We start from the raw sequence: 27,086 nt of genomic DNA, 5'->3' as shown, positions 1-27,086 counted from the left end.
TTTACTCGCTCTGTGCAGAAGTTGACAGGGAAATACAGACTGTACATTGCCAAGTGGGAGTGATTTGTTACCATTTATGCATTGTGTACTGTACGGGTATTCACTACACAAGCTGCTCTTAGTCTTTTTTTCCCAGAGATTAATCGTATTTGAAATCAGTGTCTTTTTTTCTTTGCAGTTGGGATGAAACTCACTTTGGAAAAATGGGAAGTTACTATATCAACCAAACATTTTTCTTTGATGTTCATCCTCCACTTGGCAAGGTATGGATTCTCACTTTTATATAGAAAATGAAAATAATAAAAAAACCACTTGATGAGTGAAGAAATTACTCCTTGCATCTCTATTGGATCTATTAGTTACTGTCTTGTGTTTATGGCCCCTTGTTCTGGATTCTCCCATAAGTGGAAAAATTCCCTCCATCTCTACCCTGTCCAAACCAGTCATAATGTTAGATACCTTTTAAGTTTTCTCTTTTCTGACGACTGAAGCCCTGGCCTGTTTTAATGTTTCCTAATAGCTGTAATCTCAGTTCTGGTGCTATCTTTGTAAATATTTTTTGCACTTTCTCCAATGGTTTTGTGTGTCTTACTTATAATATAGAGAACATGGTATTGAGTCCGAGAGGAGAGAGACAGCAAGAGCAATGGGGCTACAAAGAGAATGGAGAGGGAAGGCAAGAGCAGCGGGGTTAGGCACTTATAGTCAGAGTTTGAATTCGGAAAGAAAAATTGAGGTGCGACATCACCAGGACGCAGGTAGGTGATAGACACGTGGGTATTTCTGATCTAAACTCGGGAATGCACCGGCAAGCCTTTTTTAATATAAAGTAGGGCTTATCACTGCTAATAAGGTGTACTAAGTGTTAGTTGGAATTATAAGTTTTAGTAACATTTATTGGTGAAGTTTATAAATAATAAGGATTTATTAGTATTGATAAAGGTTTATTTGCAGTCGTACAATTTATTAGTAGTAGCAAGTTTATTAACTAACAGAGAAGTGGCAGGGATGCTCCAACTGTGAGTGCACATTCTGTGCTCTGTGCGAACTTGAGGATATTTCCTGTATCCTGGATAATCATTTGTACAGGAAGTGTCATCAGTTGGAGCAGCGTGAGCTCCGGGTTTTGGAACTTGAGCAGCAGCTGAAGTCACTGCAGTGCATCCTTGAGGTTGAGAGCCATATAGACGTGGTCACCAGCTTATAAATATACAGGAAGAGAGGGAATGGGTGACAACCAGACAGTCAAAAATAAGCAGGCAAGTAGTGCAGGAGTCCCCTGAGTCTGTCCCACCCCCAGTATTCAGTTTTGAATACTGGTGAGGATTCATCTGGGGGGCTGCAGCCAGAGAGTGCTGCCTTCAAATTGAGGGTACCCTCCATCGTGTTGTGTGGCACTACCACCGTGCTAAATGGGATAGATTTCGAACAGATCTAGCAACTCTAGACTGGGCATCCATGAGGCGCTGTGGGGCATCAGCAGCAGAATTGTACTCGAACATGACCTGTAACCTCATGGCTCGGCAAATCCCCCACTTCACCATTACCATCAAGTCAGGGGATCAACCCTGGTTCAATGAAGAGTGCAGGAGGGCATGCCAGAAGCAGCACCAGGCATACCTAAAAATGAGGTGTCAACCTGGTGAAGCTGTAACACAGGACTACTTGTGTGCCAAACAGCATAAGCAGCAAGTGATAGACAGAGCTAAGCAATCCCACAACCAACGGATCAGATCTAAGCTCTGCAGCCCTGCCACATCCAGTTGTGAATGGTAGTGGACAATTAAACAACTCACTGGAGGAGGAGGCTCCACAAATATCCCCATTCTCAATGATGGAGGAGCCCAGCACATCAGTGCAAAAGATAAGGCTGAAGCATTTGCTACAATCATGAGCCAGAAGTGCCGAGTGGATGATCCATCTCAGCCTCCTCTGGAGGTCCCCAGCATCACAGATGCCAGGCTTCAGCCAATTTGATTCACTCCATGTGATATCTAGAAACAGCTGAAGGCACTGGATACAGGAAAGGCCATGGGCCGTGACAAATTTCGGCAGTAGTACTGAAGGCTTGTGCTCCAGAACTTGCCATACCCCTAGCCGAGCTGTTCCAGTATAGCTACAACACTGGCATCTATCCGGCTTTGTGTAAAATTGCCCAGGTATGTCCTGTACACAAAAAGCAGGACAAGTTCAACCCGGCGAGTAAAATCAAGGAGAACCCAGAGATGATTTGTCAGTACATTAAGAATAAGCGGATAACTAAAGAAAGAGTCGGGCCCATAAAAGGCCAAAAAGGTTATGTGGGATGTGGAGGCAGAAGATGTGGGTATGGTTCTTCTTGAATACTTTGCATCGCTCTTCATAAAAGAGGGAGACGATGCAGACATTGTAGTTGAGGAGGAGGAGTATGAAATAATTGGATGTGATAAACACAGGGAGAGGTGACATATATATTGAGGGGACTAGCATCCTAGAAAGTGGATAAATTACCTGGGCCGGATGAAATGTTCCCCAGGCTGTTAAAAGAAGCCAGGGAAGAAGTAGCAGATACTCTGACCATCATTTTCCAATTCTCGCAAGATGCAGGTGAGGTTCCGGAGGATTGGAGGACTGCTAATGTTGTACCTTTGTTTAAAAATGGAACGAGGGATAGACCAAATAATTACAGGCCAGTCATTCTGACCTCAGTAATGGACAAATTATTGGAATCAATTCTGAGACACAGAATAAACTATCACTTAGAAAGTAATCGAGGACAGTCGGCATGGATTTGTTAAGGAAAGATCATGTCTGACTAATTTGATTGAATTTTCTGAGGAGGCAACAAGAAGGATTGATGAGGTAGTGCAGTTGATGTGATCTACATGGATTTTAGCAAGACTTTTGATAAGGCCCCACATGGCAGACTGGTTTAATTTTTACATTTCATAAATTTGCTAAGTACCTGAAGAGGAGGAATGTGTCGGGGTGTTGGGAGATAGTGGGAGAGTGGCAGTAGGTGAATTGCTTCTTAGGAGGGTTAGTATATCCTTGATGGGCTAAATGGCCGCCTCCTGTGCTATAATAATTCTATGATGCGATACTGTGAACAGCACTGTGCACAGTGCTAAATACAACTTGATCAGGCTCCTATACAAATTAAACATAGCTTGACTACTTTTGAATTCTATTCCCCGAACAATAACACCAGGTGCTTTGCTATCATTTTTAATTGCTTTGCTGACCTCCATTTGCTGTTCTTCTAAATTCAGTTTCTGTCTTTCTATTCCTAGATGTTAATTGGATTAGCAGGATACCTGACTGGATATGATGGTACCTTCCCCTTCAAAAAACCCGGAGACAAGTATGAACAGCACCACTACTATGGCATGAGAGCGGTGAGAAGCGTTGGCTGGAGAAATGAGCATGATATTGATTTACCAAATAACATACGGACATATAAATTAGGAGCAGGCCACTCGGCCCTTCCAGCCTGCTCTGCCATTCAATAAGATCATGGCTGATCTGATTGCTACATTCCCCTGGACCTCAACTCTACATTCCCGCCTATCCCCGATCACCAGTCACTCCCTTGCTTATCACGAATCATCTACCTCTGCCTTTATAAATATTCAAATTCTCCTTCCACTGCCTTTTGAGGAAGAGAGTTCTAAAGATCCTCGGAGAGAAAAAACTTTTTCTCATCTCTGTCCTCAGTGGGCAACCCCTTATTTTTAAACAGTGGCCCCTAGATTCTCCCACAAGAGGCAACATTCTCTCTACATTGACCCTGTCAAGGCCCCTCAGGATCTTAAATGTTTCAGTCAGGTCGCCTCAACTCTTCTAAACTCCAGTATATACAAGCCGAGCGTGCCCAACCTATCCTCATAAGACAACCTGCCCAACCCAGGTATAAGTGAACAGCTTCCAACACATTTACATCCTTCCTTAAATAAGGAAACCAGTACTGTACACAGTACTCCAGATGTGGTCTCACCAACGCTCTGTATAACTGAAGCATAACTTCCCTATTTTTATATACAATAAATTATAACATTTTATTAGCTTTCCTATTTACTTGCTGTACCTGCATACTAGCCTTTTGTGATTCATGCACTAGGACATCTAGATCCCTCTGCATCTCAGAACTCTGCAATCTCTCACCATTTAGATTTTTTTTCATGCCAAAATGGACAATATCCCACATTATACTCCATTTGCCATTGTTGACTCTGCCTAATTGCTCTGAATTTTTCCAAGTGCCCTGCTAAAATGCTTTTAATAATAGCCTCTAACATTTTTCCTATGACAGATGTTAAGCTAACTAGCCTGTAGTTTCCTGCTTTCTGTCTTGCTTTTTGAATAAAGGAGTTATGTTTGCTACTTTCCAATCTAATAGAACCTTCACTGAATCTAGGGAATTTTGGATAATAAAAACCAATGCATCAACTATCCCATGAGCCACTTCTTTTAAGACCCTAGGATGAGGTCCATTAGGACCCAGGGACTTGTCAGCCTGCAGCTGCAAGAATTTAGTCAGTACCACATCCCTGATGATTGTAATTTTCTTGTGTTCCTCCCTCCCTTCCATTTCCTGATTTACAGCTATTTATGGGATGTTACTTGTATCCTCTATAGTGAAAACCGATGTAAAATACCTGTTTGATTCATCTGCCATCTCCTTATTTTCCATCACTAATTCACCAGACTCACTTTCTATAGGACCAACGTTCAGTTTGTTAACTTTTCTTTTTAAATTATCTATAGAAACTCTTATTATCTGTCTTATATTTTTAGCTAGTTTTCTCTTGTATTCTAACTTTTCCTTTCTTATCAATCTTTTGGTCATTCTTTGGACAGAATATAAAAGACAGCAATCTTCTGACCTGCCACCCACCTTTGAACAATTATATGCTTTTTTTTTGTTTGATATTGTCTTTAACTTTTTTAGTAAACCATGGCTGGTGGATCCTCCCCTTGGAATTTTTCTTTCTTGTTAGAATGGATCTATTCTGTGTATTCTGAAGTATCTCATTATCTGCCACTGCAATTCTGTTGACCTATCCCTTAACCTAATTTGCCAGTTCACTTTAGCTAGCTGTGCTTTCATGTCCTCAATTGTCCTTGGACCCACTCTTCTCTCTCTCTCAATGTAAAATGCAATTATATTGTGACCACTGTACCTAGGGGCACCTTCACTGAGGTCATTAATTAATCTTATCTCATTGCACAATACCAGGCCTAGTATAGGCTGCTGTCTGGTTGGTGCCAGAACATAAAAACAAAGAACTACTGCGGATGCTGGAAATCCAAAACAAAAACAGAATTACCTGGAAAAACTCAGCAGGCCTGGCAGCATCGGCGGAGAAGAAAAGAGTTGATGTTTCGAGTCCTCATGACCCTTCAACAGAACTAAGTAAAATTAGGAGAGGGGTGAAATATAAGCTGGTTTAAGGTGGGGGGGTGGTGGTTGTAGGGACAAGCAAGCAGTGATAGGAGCAGATAATCAAAAGATGTCACAGACAAGGGAACAAAGAGGTGTTGAAGGTGGTGATATTATCTAAGAGAATGTGCTAATTAAAAATGGATGGCAGGACACTCAAGGTATAGCTCTAATGGGGGTGGGGTGGAAAGACTGACAGGGCATAAAAGGTATAGATTTAAAAATAATGGAAATAGGTGGGAAAAGAAAAATCTATATAAATTATTGGAAAAAACAAAAGGGAGGGGGAAGAAACGGAAAGGGGGTGGGATGAAGGAGAGAGTTCAAGATCTAAAGTTGTTGAATTCAATATTCAGTCCGGAAGGCTGTAAAGTGCCTAGTCGGAAGATGAGGTGCTGTTCCTCCAGTTTGCGTTGGGCTTCACTGGAACAATGCAGCAAGCCAAGGACAGACATGTGGGCAAGAGAGCAGGGTGGAGTGTTAAAATGGCAAGTGACAAGGAGGTTTGGGTCTTTCTTGCAGACAGACTGCAGGTGCTCTGCAAAGCGGTCGCCCAGTTTACGTTTGGTCTCTCCAATGTAGAGGAGACCGCATTGAGAGCAGCGAATGCAGTAGACTAAGTTAGGGGAAATGCAAGTGAAATGCTGCTTCACTTGAAAGGAGTGTTTGGGCCCTTGGACGGTGAGGAGAGAGGAAGTGAAGGGGCAGGTGTTGCATCTTCTGCGTGGGCATGGGGAGGTGCCATAGGTGGGGTTTGAGGAGTAGAGGGTGATGGAGGAGTGGACCAGGGTGTCCCGGAGGGAACGATCCCTATGGAATGCCGCCAGGGGGGAATGAAGGGAAGATGTGTTTGGTGGTGGCATCATGCTGGAGTTGGTGGAAATGGCGGAGGATGATCCTTTGAATGTGGAGGCTGGTGGGTTGATAAGTGAGGACAAGGGGGACCCTATCATGTTTCTGGGAGGGAGGAGAAGGCGTGAGGGCAGATGCGCGGGAGATAGGCCGGACACGGTTGAGGGCCCTGTCAAAGACCGTGGGTGGAAAACCTCGGTTAAGGAAGGAGGAGGACATGTCAGAGGAACTGTTTTTGAAGGTAGCATCATCAGAACAGATGCGACGGAGGCGAAGGAACTGAGAGAATGGGATGGAGTCCTTACAGAAAGCGGGGTGTGAGGAGCTGTAGTCGAGGTAGCTGTGGGAGTCGGTAGGCTTGTAATGGATATTGGTGGACAGTCTATCACCAGACATTGAGACAGAGAGGTCAAGGAAGGGAAGGGAAGTGTTAGAGATGGACCATGTGAAAATGATGGAGGGGTGGAGATTGGAAGCAAAATTAATAAATTTTTCCAGGTCCCGACGAGAGCATGAAGCAGCACCGAAGTAATCATCGATGTACCGGAGAAAGAGTTGTGGGAGGGGGCCGGTCTCCTCTACATTGGAGAGACCAAACGTAAACTGGTCGACCGATTTGCAGAACACTTGCGGTCTGTCCGCAAGAAAGACCCAAACCTCCCTGTCGCTTGCCATTTTAACACTCCACCCTGCTCTCTTGCCCACATGTCTGTCCTTGGCTTGCTGCATTGTTCCAGTGAAGCCCAACGCAAACTGGAGGAACAGCACCTCATCTTCCGACTAGGCACTTTACAGCCTTCCGGGCTGAATATTGAATTCAACAACTTTAGATCTTGAACTCTCTCCTCCATCCCCACCCCCTTTCCGTTTCTTCCCCTTCCCTTTTGTTTTTTCCAATAATTTATATAGATTTTTCTTTTCCCCCTATTTCCATTATTTTAAAATCTATACCTGTTATGCCCTGTCAGTTTTTCCACCCCACCCCCACTAGAGCTGTACCTTGAGTGTCCTGCCATCCATTCTTAATTAGCACATTCTCTTAGATAATATCACCACCTTCAACACCCCTTTGTTCCTTTGTCTGTGACATCTTTTGATTATCTGCTCCTACCACTGCTTGCCTGTCCTTACAACACCCCCCCCACCAACTTCTCACACCCCCCCCCCCCCCCCCCCCCCCCCCCCCCCACCTTAAACCAGTTTATAGTTTATATTTCACCCCTCTCCTAATTTTACTCAGTTCTGTTGAAGGGTCACGAGGACTCGAAATGTCAACTCTTTTCGTCTCTGCCGATGCTGCCAGACCTGCTGAGTTTTTCCAGGTAATTCTGTTTTTGTTTTGGTGCCAGAACATGCTGTTTTAAGAAACTATCCCAGAAATTCCTCATCTAGGCTACCTTTACCCATCTGACTTTCCCAGTCTATATGCAGAATTAAATCCCCCATGATTATTGCCGTACCTTTCTGACAAGCTCCCATTATTTCTCCCTTTAGGCCTGGTCCTACTGTTGGGTTGCTGTTAGGGGGCCTGTACACCACTGCCACAAGTGACTTGCCTTTATCCTTTCTCATCTCTAGCCAAACCGTTTCTACTTCCTGGTTTCGTGAACTTAGGTCATCCCTCTCTAATGTGCTAACATCATCATTAATTAACAGAACCACCCCTACACTTTTTCCTCTCTTCCTGTCCGTCCTAGATGTCACATACCCTTCAATATTCAGTTCCCAATTTATGTCACCCTGCAGCCATGTCTCTGTAATGGCTATCACAGAAACATAGAAAATAGGAACAGGAGTAGGTCATTCAGCCCTTCGAGCCTGCGCAACCATTTAGTATAATCATGGCTGATCCTCTATCTCAACGCCGTGCTCCCACGCTCTCCCTATACCCGTTGACGCCTTTAGAGTCCAGAGATTTATCTATTTCCTTCTTAAACATATTCAGTGACTTGGCCTCCGCAGGAGGGGAAAAGAGGGGAAAAATAGAGTGAGAGTAAATGTGGTAGAGAATTCCATAGGTTCACCACCCTCTGAGTGAAGAAGTTTCTCCTCATCTCAGTCCTAAATGGTCTACCCCGTATCCTGAGACTGTGACCCCTTGTTCTAGACCACCACCCTCAGCCAGAAGAAATATTATCCCTGCGTCCAGTCTGTCCATCCCTGTCAATGTTGTATGTTTCAATGAAACCTCCTCTCACTCTTCTAAACTCCAGTGAATACAGGCCTAGTCGACCCAATCTCTCCTTGTGTGACAATCCAGCCATCCCAGGATTCAGTCTGGTGAACGTTGGCTGCACTCCCTCTATGGCAAGTATATCCTTTCTTGGGAAAGGTGACCAAAACTTCAAACGCTGCTCCAGGTGCGGTCTCACCAAGGCCCTGTACAGCTTTATACTGCATCTGCCATGTATTTGCCCACTCACTCAACCTGTCTAAATCACCTTGAAGTCTCTTAACATCCCCCTCATCACTCACATTCCCACCAAGTTTTGTGTCATCAGCAAATTTGGAAATATTGCATTTAGTTCCCTCATCCAAATCATTGATATATATTATGAATGGCTGGGGCCCAAGCACTGATCCGTATGGTACCCCACTAGTCACTGTCTGTCACTCCGAAAAAGGGCCATTTATTCCTGCTCTCTGTTTCCTGTCTGCTAACCAATTCTCAATCCGTGCCAACATATTACCACCAATCCCATGTGCTTTAATTTTGCACACTAACCTCTTATGTGGGGCTTTATCAAAAGCCTTCTGAAAATCCAAATACATCACATGAACTGGTTCTCCTTTATTTATTCTGCTAGTTACAGCCTCAAAGAAACTCCAGTGGGTTTGTTAAATGTGATTTCCTTTTCATAAATCGATGTTGACTTTGTCTAATCCCGTTGATATTTTCTAAGTGTCCTGTTATCACATCCTTTATAATAGATTCTAGCATTTTCCCTACTACTGATGTTACTAACCAGTCTGTAATTCGTTGTTTTCCCCCTCTTTCCTTTTTTAAATAGTGGGGTTACATTTGCCACCCTCCAATTTGCCTGGACTGTTCAAGAATCTACAGAATTTTGGAAGATGACAACCAACGCACCCAATATTTCCATGGCTACCTCCTTTAATACCTTGGGATGTAGATTATCGGGCCCTGGGGACTTATTGGCTTTCAGTCCCATTAATTTCCCCAGCACTATTGTTTTAGGAATAATAATTTCCTTCAATTCTTCCTTCTCACTAGACCCTTGGTTCTGGGAAGTTATTTGTGTCTTCCTTTGTGAAGACAGAACTAAAGTAGTTGTTTAATTGCTTTACCATTTCCTTGTTCTGCATTATAAATTCTCTTTCAGGCAGTAAGGGACCTACATTTGTCTTCACTAATCTTTCTCTTTTTACATACAGATTTTATAGTCTGCTTTTATGTTCCTTGCAAGTTTACTCTCATACTTTATTTTCCCCTCTTAATGAGTCCCTTGGTTCTCCTTTGCTGAATTCTGAACTGCTCCCAAACCTCAGGCTTGCTATTTTTTCCAGCAACTTTATATGACTCCTCTTTGGATCTAATACTCTCCTTAATTTCTTTTGTTAGCCATGACTGGGCCATTTTTCCTGTTGTGTTTTTGTGCCAGAAAGGAATGTATAACTGTTGCAATGTATACATTCGTTCCTTAAATATTAGCCATGGTCTATCCACCGTCATGCCTTTTAATTAAGCTCCCCAATTTATCTTAGCCAGCACAGCCTCATACCTTTGTAGTTTCCTTTGTTAAAATTTGGGATCCTAGTTTCCGTGCCTCCGACCGTGTGCAGCTGAGCTATGCATGGTGCTACGGACTCGGCTTTTGCTGCATTCCCCTGAGAAACCACCTTCCCCAGCAGTATCCAAAAAGGAAAATCTTTTGGAGAGGGACTCCCGCCTAGTGCTTTTATTCTGTCTGGTGGTCACCCATTCCCTTTCTGCCTGTGCACTGTTTACCTGCGGTGTGACCACCTCACTGTGCATGCTCTCCACGAAGATTTCATCCTTGCGGATGCTCCACAGTGACTCCAAGCACAGTCCAGCTCCAAAACACAGATTTCGAGTAGCTGCAGCTGCAGACAGTTCCTGCACATGTGATCGCCCTGGATACTGGAAGTGTCTCTGACTTCCCGTGTTGCACAGGAGGAGCATCCCACTTGGCTGAGCTGCCCTGCCATGACTTACCCTTAAATTACTCCCTTTACTTTTACTTCCTCTAGTTTAGAGAATATCAAGGACAGAAGCAATACTTATTAGGTCCTACTTAACCAAGGCTGCCACTCTTTCTACTGAGGAAAGGTAGAAAATGAAAGGATCACCTCCTTCCCTCTCTCACCAAACCCCAACTGAAGCCCTCTAATGCAGCCCAAAGCAGCACTCTAGTGCAGACGTTATTAGATCATACTTAACTTATTTCTGTTTGCGGTCTCAGTTCATCTGTTTTGTTTAGAATGCTACATGCATTCAGATACAGAGCCTTAAGTTTTGTTCTTTTATTATTTTTGTAACCTCTGGCCTTGTCAACGGATTTAAATTTATACTCCTATACTCTCTGTCCCTTCCAGTCACGGTCTGTTTATCATTTTCCACATTAATACTTTTCTCTATTGTCTTTTCTCCACTTATTGATTTATCACATCTTCTCAAATTGGATCTCTTGCCCCCACTATTTACTTTAAAACCTTCTCTACTTCCTGGGTTATGCATCTCACTAGAACACTGGTGCCAGCATGGTTCAGGTGTAGACCATCCCAGTGGTACGGCCCCCAGTTTACCCAGTACTTGTGCCAGTGCCCCATGAGCCAGAACCCACCTCTCCCACACCAGTCTTTGAGCCCTGAATTCATCTCTTTCTGTACCCTATGCCAATTTGCACTTGGCTCAGATAATAATCCAGTGATGATTACTGTTGAGGTTCTGCTTTTTAATTTAGTGCCTAATTCCTCATACACTCAATGCAGACACCCTTTCCTGGTTCTACCTGTGTCATTAGTACCTAGATGGAGCATGACAACTGGATCCTCCCCTTCCGACTGCAAGTTCCTATTGAGCCTTGAGCAGTTGCCCAAATCCTGACACTGGCAAGTAACACAGCTGTCTGGACTCGCTCTTTGCTGCAAAGAACACTCAATCCCCCTCACTGTACTACCCTCTACAACCATTACATTCCTTTTTGCTCCCCCCACTTGAATGGCTTCCTGTGCCATGGTGCAAGGTCAGTTTGTTCATCTGCACTGCAGCCCCCAAACAAGCTGAGGGAACCTCAGACCTATTGGACAATTGCAAAGGCTGAGGTTCCTGCACTCTTACTGTCTGGGTCCCCTTACCTGCCTCATTTGCAGTCACACCCTCCTGTCCCTGGCTACTGACCGATTCAGAAGACCCTATCCTAAGCGGTGTGACTACTTCCTGGTACAATGCATCCAGGTAACCTTCCCCCTCCCTGATGTGTCACAGCTGTCTGCAGCTCAGCCTCCAGCTTAATGACTCTGAATCACAAACACTTACTGTCGACGTGTTTGCCCTGGACCACACTGGCATCCAGGAGCTCCCACATGCCGCAGCCTTGACACATCACCTGTCCTGCCATTCTTAATGTATTTTAATCATTACTTAATTATATTATTCACTTATTCATTTTGCTTTTTTATATCTTTTATTAACTTTGTCACCATTTTGTGTACTACTTTAAACCTTCAGACTGGAATACTTACTGGACACTCATAAAAAAGCTAGTTTTCCTTGTAGGAGAGTAGGAACCAATTCCTACAGCCTGAAAAAGATAGAAAATGCAAAGGAAAGGAACACCTCATTCCTGACCTTCCCCACTCAGCAAACTCCCAGGTATGCCCTCAGTTCCAAAGTTGCAATCATTTGCCTTAGGTGCACTAAAGAACCCTGAATTTATAATGATCTAACCTGGAGCTAGGGAAACCAGATTCAACCAATTAGCTAATTAACTACACGGCTCTCCCAGCAGAGAGTGTTTCCCTTGCCTAAAGCTGGAAAGAAGAAAGAAGCTTAATTTTCTTACACACTACTTTCCAGTTACTGCTAATTACAGACTAGACTAGATTTTTCAAGAACAGGATTAACACTTTAAACTCCCCCACTCACCAAACTCCCAGGTATGCTCCCAGGTTCCAACACTGCACTCATGGTTAAGCAACATGGTTTCAAAAAATCTGGAAGGGTGTTCTCGGTACAAAAGAAGGTCAGGATGTGGGACTCTTTCTCCTACATTGATGATTGCTTCGGTGCTGCTTCATGCTCTCGTCTGGACCTGAAAAAATTTATTAATTTTGCTTCCAATTTCCACCCCTCCATCATTTTCACATGGTCCATCTCTGACACTTCCCTTCCCTTCCTTGACCTCTCTGTCTCAATTTCTGGTGATAGACTGTCCACCAATATCTATTACAAGCCTAACGACTCCCACAGCTACCTCGACTACAGCTCCTCACACCCCGCTTCCTGTAAGGACTCCATCCCAATCTGTCAATTCCTTTGCCTCCATCGCATCTGTTCTGATGATGCCACTTTCAAAAACGGTTCCTCTGACATGTCTTCCTTCTTCCTTAACCGAGGTTTTCCACCCATGGTGGTTGACAGGGCCCTCAACCATGTCCGGCCCATCTCCCGCACCTCTGTCCTCACGCCTTCCTCTCCCTCCCAGAAACATGATAGGGTCCCCCTTGTCCTCACTTATCACCCCACCAGCCTCCACATTCAAAGGATCATCCTCCGCCATTTCCGCCAACTCCAGCATGATGCCACCACCAAACACATCTTCCCTTCACCTCCCCTGGCGACATTCCGCAGGGATCGTTTCTAACCCTGGTCCACTCCTCCATCAACCCCTACACCTCAACCCCTCCCATGGCACCTTCCCATGCAACCGCAGAAGGTGCAGCACCTGCCCCTTTACTTCCCCTCTCCTCACCATCCAAGGGCCCAAACACTCCTTTCAAGTGAAGCAGCATTTCACTTGCACTTCCCTCAATTTAGTCTACTGCATTCACTGCTCCCAATGCGGTTTCCTCTACATTGGAGAAACCAAACGTAGACTGGATGACCGCTTTGCAGAACACCTTCGGTCTGTCCGCAAGCATAACCCAAACCTCCCTGTCGCTTGCCATTTCAACACTCCACCCTGCTTTCATGCCCACATGTCCGTCCTTGGCCTGCTGCATTGTTCCAGTGAAGCTCAACGCAAACTGGAGGAACAGCACCTCATCTTCTGACTAGGCACTTTACAACCTTCCGGACTGAATATTGAGTTCAACAATTTTAGATCATAAACTCTCTCCTCCATCCCCACCCCCTTTCCGATTTCACCCCCCCCTTTTTTTCCCCAATAATTTATATAGATTTTTCTTTTCCCACCTATTTCCATTATTTTTAAATGTATTTCCATCCATTGTTTTATCTCTGCCTTTTAGCCTATTTTGATTCCTTCCCCCCACCCACCCCCACTAGGGCTATCTGTACCTTGCTTGTCCTGCTTTCTACCCTTAATTAGCACATTCCTTAGATAATATCATCACCTTCAACACCTCTTTGTCCTTTTTGTCTGTGACATCTTTTGGTTATCTCCACCTATCACTGGCCCTCTTTCCAGTTCTACCTGTCTCCCCCCCACCCCTTAAACTAGCTTATATTTCACCTCTCTTCTATTTTTACTTAGTTCTGTTGAAGAGCCATTCGGACTCGAAACGTTAACTGTGTTCCTCTCCGCAGATACTGCCAAACCTGCTGAGTTTTTCCAGGTATTTTATTTTTGTTTTGGATTTCCAGCATCTGCAGTTTTTTGCTTTTACAAAAGCAAGGAAGTTATGTTAAGCCTGTATAAAACACTGGTTCAGCCTCAACTGGAATATTGCATCCAGTTCTGGGTACCACACATTAGGAAGGATTAAGGAATTATTAGAGAGGGTGCAGAAAAGATTCGCTTGAATGGATGCCAGGATGAGGAACTTCAGTTAGGTAGAAAGATTGGAGAGTTGAGAACTGTTCTCCTTGGAGAAGAAAGGTTGAGAGGAGATTTGATAGAGGTATTCAAAATCATGAGGGGCTTGGACAGAGTAGATAGGGAGAAACTGTTCCTATCGGCAGGATCGAGAACCATGGGGCACAAAGTTAAGGTGATTGGCAAAAGAAGTAATAGCGACATGAGGAAAACTTTTTTGTGCAGCAAGTGGTTATGATCTGGAATGCCTGAGTGTGTACTGGAGGCAGGGTCAATTGAGGCTTTCAAAAGGAAATTGGATCATTTGGGTTAGGGTTATCCAAGAATAGTTGAAAATCAAGAGGCAAAAGGGAGGGAGGAACTTGAAACTATCACTGTAGAGAAAAAGGAATGGGAAATTCTAATGGGACCTGAGGCTGACAAGTCCCGTGCACCTGATGGCCTGCATCCTAGGGTTTTAAAGGAAGTGGCTGCAGAGATAGTGGATGCATTATGGAAAGGTCCCAGTGGATGGAAAACTGCAAATGTCACACTATTCAAGAAAAGAGGGAGAAAGAAAGCAGGAAACTATAAGCCAGTTAGCCTAACATCTGTCATTGGGAAAATGCTAGAATCTATTAAGGAGCTTATAGCAGGACATTTAGAAAATCATAATAGGATGAGGCAGAGTCAATAAGGCTTTGTGTGAAAGGAAAATCGTGCTTGATACATTTATTCGTTCTTTGAGGATGTAACAAACAGCTTGGATAAAGAGGAACCTGTAGATGTAGTGTATTTGGATTTCCAAAAGGCATTTGATAAGATGCCACATCAAAGGTTACTGCACAAAATAAGAGCATTTGGTGTTGGGAGTGATAGATTAGCATGGATAGTGAACTGACTAACAGGAAACAGAGTGTTGGGTTAAGTGGGTCATTTTCAGATTGGCCAACCAAAATTAGTGGAGTTTTTTTCTTAATTCTTTCATGGGATGTGGGCGTCACTGCCAAGGTCAACATTTGTTGCCCATCCCTAGTTGTCCTTGCAGAGGACAGTTAGGAGTAAACCACATTGGATTTGGCGTCACATGTAGGCCAGACCAGGTAAGGATGGCAGATTTCTTTCCCTAAAAGAAAATTAGTGAACCAGATGGGTTTTTACAACAATCAATTATAGTTTCATAGTCACCATTACTGAGACTAGCCTTCAATTCCAGATTTAGCTGCTGTGGTGGAATTTGAACCCTAGCCCCAGAGCAGAGCTTGGGCCTCTGGATTACTAGTCCAGTGACATTGCCACTATGCCACTTTCTTCCCCCATAGAGTACTGCAGGAGTCAGTGCTGGGGCCTCAACTATTTATGATCTATATTAATGACTTGGGTGAAGGGACTGACTGTACTGTAACCAAAATTTGCTGACAGTGCAAAGATAGGTAGGAAAGCAAGTGAGGGTACGAAGAATCTGCGAAGGGATACATACAGATAGGTTAAGTGAGTGGGCAAAAAATTGGCAGATGGAGTACACTGGGAAAATGTGAGGTTTTCCACTTGAGCAGGAAGAATAGAAATGGAGAGAGACTGCAGTATGCTGCAGTACAGAGGGAGCTGGTTGCCCTGGTACATGAATCACAAAAAGTCAGCATGCAGGTACAGCAAGTAATTAAGAAGGCAAAAGGAATGATGGCCTATATTACAAGGGGGATGGCATATAAAAGTAGGGAAGTTTTGCTACAACTATATAGGGCATTGTTGAGAGTATATCTAGAGTACTGTGTGCAGTTTTGGTCACCTTACTAAGATGGGACATACTCACCTTGGAGGCAGTTCAGAAATGGTTCAGAGATGGTTCACTTGTCTGATTCCTGGGATGAAGGAGTTGTCTTATGAGGAAAGGTTGAGCAAGTCAGGCCTATGCTCACTGGAGTTTAGAAAAATGAGAAGTGATCGTATTGAAACATAGAAGATTCTGAGGTGATTTGACAGTGTAAATGCTGAGAGGATTTTTCCCCTCATGGAGGAATCTCGAATGAGGAGACACAGTTTCAAAATAAGGGGTCTCCCATTCAAGATGATGATGAGGAATTTCTTCTCGAGGGTTCTTTAATGTTTGAAATTCTCCCCCCCCAGCAAGCAGTGGAGGCAGGATCATTGAGAATGTTAAAGGCTGAATTGGACAGATTTTTGATTGACAAGGGAACTAAGGGTTATGGGGGACAGGCAGGAAATTAGAGTTCAGGCCACATCAGATCGACCATGATCTTATTGATTGGCGGAACAGGTTCAAAGGTCAGAATAGCCTACTCCTGCACCTACTTCTTAGCTCTAATCTTATTTACCACACTTATAATTTTTGGAACTCAACTAGTTTGGGCTGCCACTTTGTTGAAATATGTTACTCAAGTGAGATGTCAGACTTGTCAGTCTTTCAGCTGTCTGGTATTGTCCAGGATTGATCTGTCTCCAGCAGCATGGTATGAAGCAGCCTGAAAGTTCCCATTGAGCTTAGGCTATCTCCCAGGCTGAAGCATTTGGTGCCACAACATAAAGTGCCTGTAGTGATACTGTTGTGTGGCTCAGTGATATATGTGGCACCAAATCTTCAGTAGGTGGTAAGTTATAAACCGCTATTTAATTAACAGCCACAAGGTAGCTTTGAAGGATCACAAATAAGTAACTGATTGGATCTCATCTCTTCAAAATAACCACAAGATCTAGCTGCTCCAATATTCAGACCTTAAGCACCGTTCCTGCCAATTTTTTTCAGTTTTGTTCACATTCTGTACAAAGAAATACTCTCTCATTTGTCCAAACTTGCCCATCACCTCACCTCACTTGTGCCCTGACATTTTTGTACAGTGTCCCACCTTTTGATTTTGATGTGCTTCACCTTCATCAAGTTGTTCCTCATAATTCAACCTTTGCAGTTCAGCCTTTTTGATTCAAGATGGGAAATTTTCGAAGGGCGTTTGATAGTGTCTCATGAGGCTTTTTAGAAAAATTTAGGTGTGTGGAAGAAATGGAAATGTCGGAGTGTGGATGGAGAGTTGATTGATGGACAGGGAATTGAGTTGGGTTGAATGGGTGTGGCTCAGACTGGAAAAGGGTGCACCAGGTTATTGGTGGTGTTTTCAAATTTTCTACATAGGTAGAACATAGGAATTAGGAGCAGGAGTAGGCCACTCAGCACCTCAAGCCTGCTCTGCCATAAGATTATGGCTGATCTGAATGTAACCTCAACTCCACATTCCTGCCTACCCCTGATAACTTTTCACCCTCTTGTTAATCAAGAATCTATCTAGCTCTGCCTTAAAAAATATTCAAAGTATCTGCTTCCACCGCCTTTTGAGGAAGAGAGTTCCAAAGACACTCAATCTGTATACTAACCTTTTGTGATTCATGCACTAGGACACCTAGATCCCTCTGAATCTCAGGGCTTTGCAATCTCTCACCATTTGGATAATATGCTTTTTTATTCTTCCTGCCAAAATAAACAATTTCACATTTGCCCACATTATACTCCATTTGCCAGACCTTTGTCCACTCACTTAACCTATCTATGTCAATTTGTAACCTCCTTACATCCTCCTCCTCAATTTGCTCTCCTACCTATCTTTGTATCATCAGCAAATTTAATCCCTTTGGTCCCTTCATCCAAGTAATTTATATAAATTGTAAAAAGTTGAGGCCCCAGCACTGATCCCTGTGCCATGCCACTCATCACTTTATGCCAACACTGCTTCCTGTTAGCCAGCCAATCATCTTTCCATGCCAATATGTTACCCCCTACGCCATGAATTTTTTTTTTCTCTGCAGTAACCTTTAACGTGGTACTTTATCAAATGCTTTATGGGAATCTAAGTACAGTCCACATCCACTGGTTCCCCTTATCCACAGCACATGTGACCCCTTCAAAGAACTCCAATAAATTGCTTAAACATGATTTCCCTTTTACAAAACCATGTTGACTCTGCCTGATTAGCTTGAATTTTTCTAAGTGCCCTGCTATAACATCTTTAATAATAGTTTCTAACATTTTCCCTATGACAGATGTTAGGCTAACTGGCCTATAGTTTCCTGCTTTCTATCTCCCTCCCTTTTTGAATAAAGGAATTATATTTGATATTTTCCCATTTAATGGAACCTTCCCTGAATATAGGGAATTTTGGATAATTAAAAATCAACATTTGCTAATAGCACCAAAGGTAAGATGTTTTGGCAAATATGAAGACCATAAGAAAGTTAGAATCGTGGAATCTTGCATCACAGGAGGAGGCCATACGGCCTGTCATATCTGCCGGCTCTTTGTTTGAGCTACCCGTTTAGTCCCAATTCTTTGCCATTTCTGCACAGCCCTGCAGCTTTTTCCACTTCATGTTTTTATCCAATTTCCTTTTACTCTTTAACCTGCCATCCTATCAGGCAGGCCATAATGATTTGCTGCATTATTGAAAAAGAAATCTCTGTCCCTTCTGGCTCTTTTTGTCAATTAACTTTAAAGTTGTGTCTGCTGGTCACTGACCCGTCTGACACTGCCATTCTATTTACCCTAAACCACATGTAATTTTGAACATCTCTATCAAATATTCTCTAACCTTGTCTGCTCTAAGGAGAATAACCACCTTCTGCAGTCTCTCCATGTAACTGTCTCTAATCCCTGATACTGTTTGAGTAAATCACTTCTGCACCTTCTCCAAGTCCTTTACATCCTTCGAAAGTGCGTCTGCCAGAATTGGTCGCAGTATGTCAGCTGGGGCCTAACCAAGGCTTTGTAAAGGTTTAACGCAACTTAATTTATTTCCACCTGAGGAAGTTGTAGACAGATTAGCTGAATGGCTGTTGCAATTTAACATGGATAAATATGAGGTGAAACATTCTTGGAGAAATAACTGGGATTGGAAATAATGAACTTAATGAAAAGTGTAAATGAACAGAGATCTGCATTCAAAATACTGTTAAATTATTAAAAACAACGTGGGCTCGGATTGTTAATTTGTAGATGATTGGCTATTTAAGAACTTACTGTTGTGTTTTAGTAAAGAGAGCAATATGACATCAAGAGCACAGAAAAAGAAGTGGATCTTGAAGTGATTGAGCGAGATGATGGATATTTTGACAAATAAAAGGAGGTTTTTTTGATTAATTGGTCTGTAGAAAGGCAAAGCACTAGATTCCAGTGGATATGCCCCCAAATTCCGAGACATGGGAAACTACAGAGACCTTCGAAACTATATGGCAGCTAAATGCTGAATGGGCTGTTAGTGTGCTGCAACCTCTACATATGAACATACCAATCTGGAGCAGGAGTAGACCATTCGGCCCCTTGAGCCTGCTCTGCCATTTGTTAAGATCATGTTTGATCTGATTGTGACTTCAACCCTACTTTCTGACTACTTCCTTTAACCCCCTTGTTAATCAAGAATCTATCTAACTCAGCCTTAAGAATATTCAACAGTCCTGCCTCCACTGCTCTTTGGGAAAGAGAATTCCACAGGTGATGAAGTACTGACCTTCTGAGGGGGTAAAAAGTTCTCCTCAGTTTAAAAATAAGGGGTCTCCCATTCAAGATGAAAATGTCCCCTAGTTTTGATATCTCCATAAGGGGAAATATCCTCTCTGCATCCACCCTGTCATGTCCCCTCAGAATCTTGTACGTTTCTATAAGATCACCTCTCATTCTTCTAAACTTCAGTGGATACAGGTCCAGCTTTTCCTCATAAGACAACCCCTTGATCCCAGGAATCAGTTGAGTGAGCCTTCTCTGAACTGCCAACACAATTGCAAACCTTTAAATCAGGATTTTATGTGTAAATTCATAATTTCCTGAAAATTTGAATTGGGGGAGATAAAGCCATGCAAAGAACATTTTTGATTTTATATAAAGGGGGAATGATTAGGCCACAGAGTGCAGCGTGCAGTTTTCAGCCTCACGAAAGCCATAGAGATTGGACAACATATTCACCAGGATAACCCTAGGATTTGGACTATTAATATGAGGAGAGACTTGGAATCATGCACTATTGTGTCATTGCCAGCTATCTGAAAGAGCTACCAGTTAGTGCCAGGAGTACTGGGGTTAATTCAAAGAGGAACATGTGCAACTTTTATCATTGAGTGACAATCTACAGCTGCCTCATCTCAGTAAAAGATGTTGGGTACTCCAAGGTTAAACAACTTCTGGCATCATTTGCACTGTCAAGGCAAGGGGAATTGAGAATCCCACAGCCTGAAAGGGTGGTAGAGGCATGCTTTGTGGCATTTAAAAAAAAACACTTGAAGTGCTGTCACCTTTAAGGGTACAGACCAAGAGCTGGAAAGTGGAAGTAGGCTGGATAGCTCTTTCCTTCTGGCACAGACATGATGGGTCAAATAGGCTTCTGCAGTGTTGTAAATTTCCATGTTTCAGTGAAACAAGGCCTAAACTTTGAATGGAAAGTTGAGAGGTTTGTTTTCCAATTAAGCACTCTGTTCTTTAGATGATTCACCTGATATTCTTTTGGAGGATAAACTTCATTCAACCAACACCAGACTGAAGGAAGGAAGCCTAACTGAAACAGTTTGAATCCTGATTGCTCTTCTTTCAACCTTCTAAAGCATTTTAGCTTAATTCACACTAACACAATGTTTATATTTCTCATTTAAGGTTTTTTTCTCATGTTGCTCCATTATTTGTGGTTCAGTGTGTGCTGGATTGTGAGTTAGCTTTGTTTATCTGTTCAGGTGTATTGCAGAAATCAAAAGTGCTTTCTTCCCCATTATTTTCACCTTCCAAACCCAGGACTTCTACCATCTAAAAGGACCAGGGCAGCAGACACATGGGAACATCACCATCTGGAAGTTCCCCTCCAAGCTACACACCATCCTGACTTGGAAATATATCACCGTTCCTTCGCTATCCTTGGGTCACAGTCCTGGAACTCCCTCCCTAGCAGCACTGTGGGTGTACCTACACCACATGGACTGCAGTGGTTCAAGAAGGCAGCTCACCACCATTAGGGATAGGCAATTAATGCTGGCCTAGCCAGCGACGCCCACATCCCATGAATGAATAAAAATAAATTCATTTTTATTTCCACCACTTTGATTGTCACGATAGTCATTAATGTGTAAATAATGAAAAGTATAGCACAAGGTGAAGTGAGAGCAGAGTTGACAATTTACATGCTCTCTGAATAGTACATATTACAGTTTTATTATATTGAGAGGGCATTTTTTTGAAATGGGTGCATCTTTTGCTGATAGTTCCACAGTCCAGTTGCCCTTTATGCTTCTCACCCTAAATTGTTCTCTTTTTGTCTTGTGTGCTCTCCCATCCCATACTGCAGCTCTGTGCAACCCTTGGGTCCTGCCTAGTTCCCTTTGCATATCTCATCATATTGGAGCTGTCTGGTTCACTTACTGCTGCACTGCTTGCTGCTGTTCTTCTTATCTTTGGTGAGTTTCTTACTGGAATTATTAGTGTTCTGCACAGCCCACATTCATGCAACTGTTCAAAAATCCTGATTGTACAGAGGCACGTGCTGTGACAAACATATCTTTTATTTGACATACTCTATATATATCAAATGTAAGCCAACGAAATACGTCCCGAGGGTGCCTCATAACTTGCCTTTTGAGTTGTTTATCACTTGTCTGCATCTGATACTCTGCAAGCTCTGCTCAATATGGCCACATTATTCATCTGATCCTACCTTGTTATTTACTGATAAATCAGTTGACAGAAGATGCAGCAACACTTTTGCAAAAGACTTTGGACAGAGACATGGTAAAATAAAGTTAGCACTCCAGTCTAAAATATTACATGCAAATCATTATACATGAAAAATGTGGTATTAAAATAGGGAGTTGAATTATTATAGGGAAAGAAAGGAACCCAGGGAAAAAAACCAGAAGAAACATTGCTTTCAGTATGTAATTTTTTTGGTACTTTAATATGTAAAATCAATTGTTTAAACCAACTGTTAGTCACCCCTTCTGATATCATTCTCTATAGCTCGGCGTTTTATTTTGCCTGATTATGCTGAGCTGAAAATTGAGGATGGAGGGGCTGCAGATGGAGTCCAGTAGCAGGGATACAGAACTGATCTTGTGAAGTGCTCTATCCTGAATGGTGTTGAGCTTCTTCACTGTTGTTGTAGTGAATAATGAATAATCTATCGCAATCCCGACTTGAGCCTTTGTAGATGGTAGAGGGATTTTGTGGAGTTAGTCATTGCAGAGTATCTATCCTGTGCCTTGATTCTGTACCAATGGTGTTAATGCTGCTGGTCCAGTTTAGCTTGTAGTCAGTGATGACTCCAAAGATTCAGCATGTCTTTTTAATGGCACATGCTAGATGTATTATTGTAACATGTCTTTCTAATGGCAGATACTGGATGTATTACTATTTCGCAGTATATCCTGTTGGATCCCATCCTGATGTTCTTTATTCTGGGAGCAGTGCTGAGCATGCTCAAATTTGACGCTGTGAAGAACAGGTAAAAGGATGAGAATTTTTAAATCCAGGTGTTGCTTTACTGGGAACCATTGCAAGTCAACGAGCACAGGGGTGATCAGTGAACAGGACTTGGTGCAAGTTAGAATGTGGAATTTTTGATGGCCTCCAGTTTATGGAGGGTTGAATATGGGAGGCTGGCCAGGAGAGCATTGGAATAGTCTAGTGTCAAGGTAACAAAGGCATGGATGTGGGTTTCAACAGCATACTAGCTGAGGATGGGGTGTAGTTGGGCAATTTATAATGGAGATAAAGTAGATGGTCTTGTTAACGATACAGATATGAAGTTGGAAGCTTTTCTCGGGGACGCCATGGTTGCAAATAGTCTGGTTCAACCAGAAACAGTTCACATAATATAGGGTTGTATTACATAGGATATATGACACACAAACATGTCACTTGGCTCAACCAATCCATGACGGTGTTTATGCTTCTCTCGAGCCTTCTCTGAGTAAGCTGAGAACGATGGACCTGTTAGCTTGACGTCAGCAATAGGGAAAATGTTGGAATCCATTTTATAAAGGATGTGATGGCTAGATACTTGGAAAATAATGTTATAATTGGGTAGAGTCAACATGGATTTATGAAAGAGAAATCATGTTTGACAAACCTGTTGGAGTTTTTTGAGGATGTTACTTGTAGCATTGATAAAGAAGAACCAGTGAATGTGGTATATTTGGATTTTCAGAAGGCTTTTGATAAGGTCCCACGCAGGAGGTTAGTAAACAAAATTGGAGCACGCGGGATTGGGGGTTAATGTACTGGTATGGATTGAGAATTAGTTAACGGAAAGAAAGCAGAGTAGCAATAAGTGAGTCATTCTCATGATGGCAGGCTGTTACTCATGGGGTACTGGAAGAATCAGTGCTGGGGCCACAGCTGCTCACAATCTATATCAATGATTTGGATGTGGGGACCAAATATAATATTTCCAAATTTACAGAAGATGCAAAATTTGGTGGGAATGTAAGTTGTGGGGAGGATGCAAGGAGGCTTCAAGAGGACTTGGACAGGCTAAATAAATGGGCTAGAACATGACAGATGGAATATAATGTGAATAAGTGTGAAGTTATCTACTTTGGTAGAAAAAACAGAAAGGCAGAATACTCCTTAAATGGTGAGAGGTTAGGAAGCGGTGCCCAAAGGGACCTGGGTGTCCTTGTTCATGAGTCACGAAAAGCTAGCATGCAGGTGCTGCAAGCAATTAGGAAGGGAAATGGAATTTTGGCCTGCATCACAAGGGGATTTGAGTACAAGAGTAACGATGTCTTGCTGCAATTGTATTGAGCCTTGGTGAGACCACATCTGGAGTAGTGTGTACAGTTTTGGTCTCCGTATTTGAAAAAGTATATAATTGCATTAGAAGTAGTTTACAGAAGGTTCACTTGACCCATTCCTGGGATGAAAGGCTTATCTTATGAAGGAAGCTTGAACAGGTTGGGCCTATACCCTTTGCAGTTTAGAAGAGTGAGAGGGGATCTTATTGAAACATTTAGGGCAGGATTTTTGGGTCGTTGGGCAGGCGGGCTCGGAAACGGCCGAAAAATGGCCTGCTGCCCGCAATTGGCCCCCCATCGCACTTTCACACAGGCTGGCCAATAAACGCCAGCCAGCGTGAAAGGTGCGCTGAGTAGCTCAGTGCTGCCAGGGTGGGTCGGGAAGAGGGCCAGCGCAAAAGTCTGCGCACTGGAAATTCCCTCAAGGCGGGGAGCTGCCTCAGGGAGCTGAAGAATTTTAAAATCAAGAGTAAAGATTTTGAAAATGTGAAAAAATGTTGCCACAAAGGACTCACTCACATGAACAAAGACAGTAAAAATTCTGTCAAAACATTTTTATTTTTAAAAAATTAATGTTGGCAACCTCATCCTGCCTGTGGTGGAGGTTTCCTCAAAAATGCAAAGGCCACCTGGCCGATTCGTCCGCCAACTGTAAGGTTGGAAGGGCAGCAAAAAATAGCGATTAATTGTTTAGTGGCCTTAATATGCCTCTTAATTGTTGGCGGGCACACTGCCAACTCTCGCATGTGCCTGCCGACTGAAATATCGTGCGAGTGCACGATGATGTTGGGATGCTCAGACCGATGTCATTAGGCGCTATTTTACGCCCGATTGGGTCAGGCACAGGCCCACCCACGGGATGTAAAATTCTGCCCATAAAATCCTGAAGGGACTTGACAACGTGGATACCAGGAGGATGTTTCCCTTGTGGGGGAAGACGAGAACTAGGGGACACAATTTAAGAATAAGAGGCCTCCCTTTTAAGACAAGGATGAGGAGAAATTTTTTTCTGAGGTTCATGAGCCTGTGGAACCCTCTTCCCAGAAAGCAGTCGATGCTGGTTCATTGCATTTATTCAAGGCTGAGTTAAGTAGATTTTTGATAGATAAGGAAGCCAAGGCTTATGGGGCAGACCGGAAAGTGGAGTTGAAACCACAATCAGATCAGGCATAATCTTATCAAATGGTGGAGCATGCTTGAAAGGCTGAATTGCCTACTCCTGCTCCTCAGCAGGAGAAATTTTATCGTCGAGGGTTTTGCGACTTTGGAACTCTCTGCCTCAGAAAGGTGGTGGAGGTGAGGTCATTGAATATTTTTAAGGCAGAGGTAGGTAGATTCTTAACAAAAATAAAAATATCTGGAAAAACTCAGCAGGTCTGGCAGCATCTGCAGAGAGGAACACAGTTAACGTTTCGAGCCCGTATGACTCTTCAACAGAACTAAGTAAAAATAGAAAAGAGGTGAAATATAAGCTGGTTTGGGGGTGGGGGGGGGTGGGGCAGGTAGAGCTGGATAGAGGGCCAGTGATAGGTGGAGATAGCCAAAAGATGTCATAGACAAAAGGACAAAGAGGTGTTGCAGGTGGTGATATTATCTAAGGAATGTGCTAATTAAGGGTAGAAAGCAGGACAAGCAAGGTACAGATAGCCCTAGTGGGGGGGTGGAGTGAAAGGAAGGGATCGAAATAGGCTAAAAGGTAGAGATAAAATAATGGATGGACATACATTAAAACTAATGGATATAGGTGGGAAAAGAAAAATTTATATGCATTTCACTTGCACTTCCCTCAATTTAGTCTACTGCATTCGTTGCTCCCAATGTGGTTTCCTCTACATTGGAGAGACCAAACGTAGACTGGATGACCGCTTTGCAGAACACCTTCGGTCTGTCTGCAAGCATGACCCAGACCTCTCTGTCGCTTGCCATTTCAACACTCCACCCTGTTCTCATGCCCACATGTCCATCCTTGGCCTGCTGCATTGTTCCAGTGAAGCTCAGCGCAAACTGGAGGAACAGCACCTCATCTTCCGACTAGGCACTTTACAGCCTTCTGGACTGAATATTGAGTTCAACAATTTTAGATCATGAACTCTCTCCTCCATCCCCACCCCCTCTCCGATCCCAATAATTCCAATAATTTATATAGATTTTTCTTTTCCCACCTATTTCCATTATTTTTAAATGTATTTCCATCCATTGTTTTATCTCTACCTTTTAGCCTATTTCGATCCCTTCCCCCCACCCCACCCCCACTAGGGCTATCTGTACCTTGCTCGTCCTGCTTTCTACCCTTAATTAGCACATTCCTTAGATAATATCACCACCTTCAACACCTCTTTGTCCTTTTGTCTGTGACATCTTTTGGCTATCTCCACCTATCACTGGCCCTCTATCCAGTTCTACCTGTCCCACCCCCCTTAAACCAGCTTATATTTCACCTCTTTTCTATTTTTGCTTAGTTCTGTTGAAGAGTCATACGGACTCGAAACGTTAACTGTTCCTCTCCGCAGATGCTGTCAGACCTGCTGAGTTTTTCCAGCTATTTTTATTTTTGTTTTGGATTTCCAGCATCCGCAGTTTTTTGCTTTTATCGAAGGTAGATTCTTGTTAGGCAAGAGAATCAAAGGTTTTCAGGATTAGATGGGAATGTGGAAACCAAAACACAAGAAGATCAGCAATGATCTTATTGAATGGCGGAGCAGGCTAGAGGGGCAGAATGGTCTACTCCTGTTCCTATTTCTTATGTTCTTATGTTCCTAAAGACGAATCAAGCGAGTAGTCAGCAAAGCATATTGGGATCTTAGGCTTCATGAATAGTGGCATTGAGTAGAAAAACAAGGAAATTATGCTGAATCTTTTTATAAAGCTTTGGTTAGGCCACCCTTTGAGTATTACATTAAGTTCTGGTCACCACACTTTAGGCAGGATGCGAGGGTCCTGTAGAGGGTGCAGAGGAGATTTTCCAAGATTGTTCCAGGGATGAGGGTTTTCAGCTGCAAAGTTAGGTTGGAGAGCTGGTGTTCTCCTTGGAGCAAAGGTGATCAAGGGGAGATTTATTAGAGGTGTTCAGGATAATGACAGGT

The 27,086-nt window shown here is 43.1% G+C and overlaps 1 protein-coding gene across 3 annotated transcripts in view; it reads left to right on the top strand.

Annotated features, from left to right (window-relative positions):
- Positions 1 to 27,086, top strand: part of pomt2 (protein-O-mannosyltransferase 2) — a 120,414-nt gene that overhangs the window by 9,607 nt on the left and 83,721 nt on the right. For 2 of the 3 annotated variants that reach the window (XM_078561921.1, XM_078561923.1), the window contains 4 exons: positions 179 to 263; positions 3,273 to 3,377; positions 21,558 to 21,666; positions 22,601 to 22,709. In XM_078561921.1, coding sequence (XP_078418047.1) covers positions 179 to 263; positions 3,273 to 3,377; positions 21,558 to 21,666; positions 22,601 to 22,709 — 408 coding nt within the window. The remainder of the gene's footprint in view (positions 1 to 178; positions 264 to 3,272; positions 3,378 to 21,557; positions 21,667 to 22,600; positions 22,710 to 27,086) is intronic. The other variant, XM_078561922.1, reaches the window with a different exon arrangement.

The sequence above is a fragment of the Cetorhinus maximus genome, chromosome 18 (genome assembly GCF_964194155.1).
Source record: "Cetorhinus maximus chromosome 18, sCetMax3.hap1.1, whole genome shotgun sequence".
NCBI lineage: Eukaryota > Metazoa > Chordata > Chondrichthyes > Lamniformes > Cetorhinidae > Cetorhinus > Cetorhinus maximus.
The sequence above is the reverse complement of the archived record's forward strand: the minus strand, read 5'-3'. Positions and strand labels throughout refer to the sequence as shown.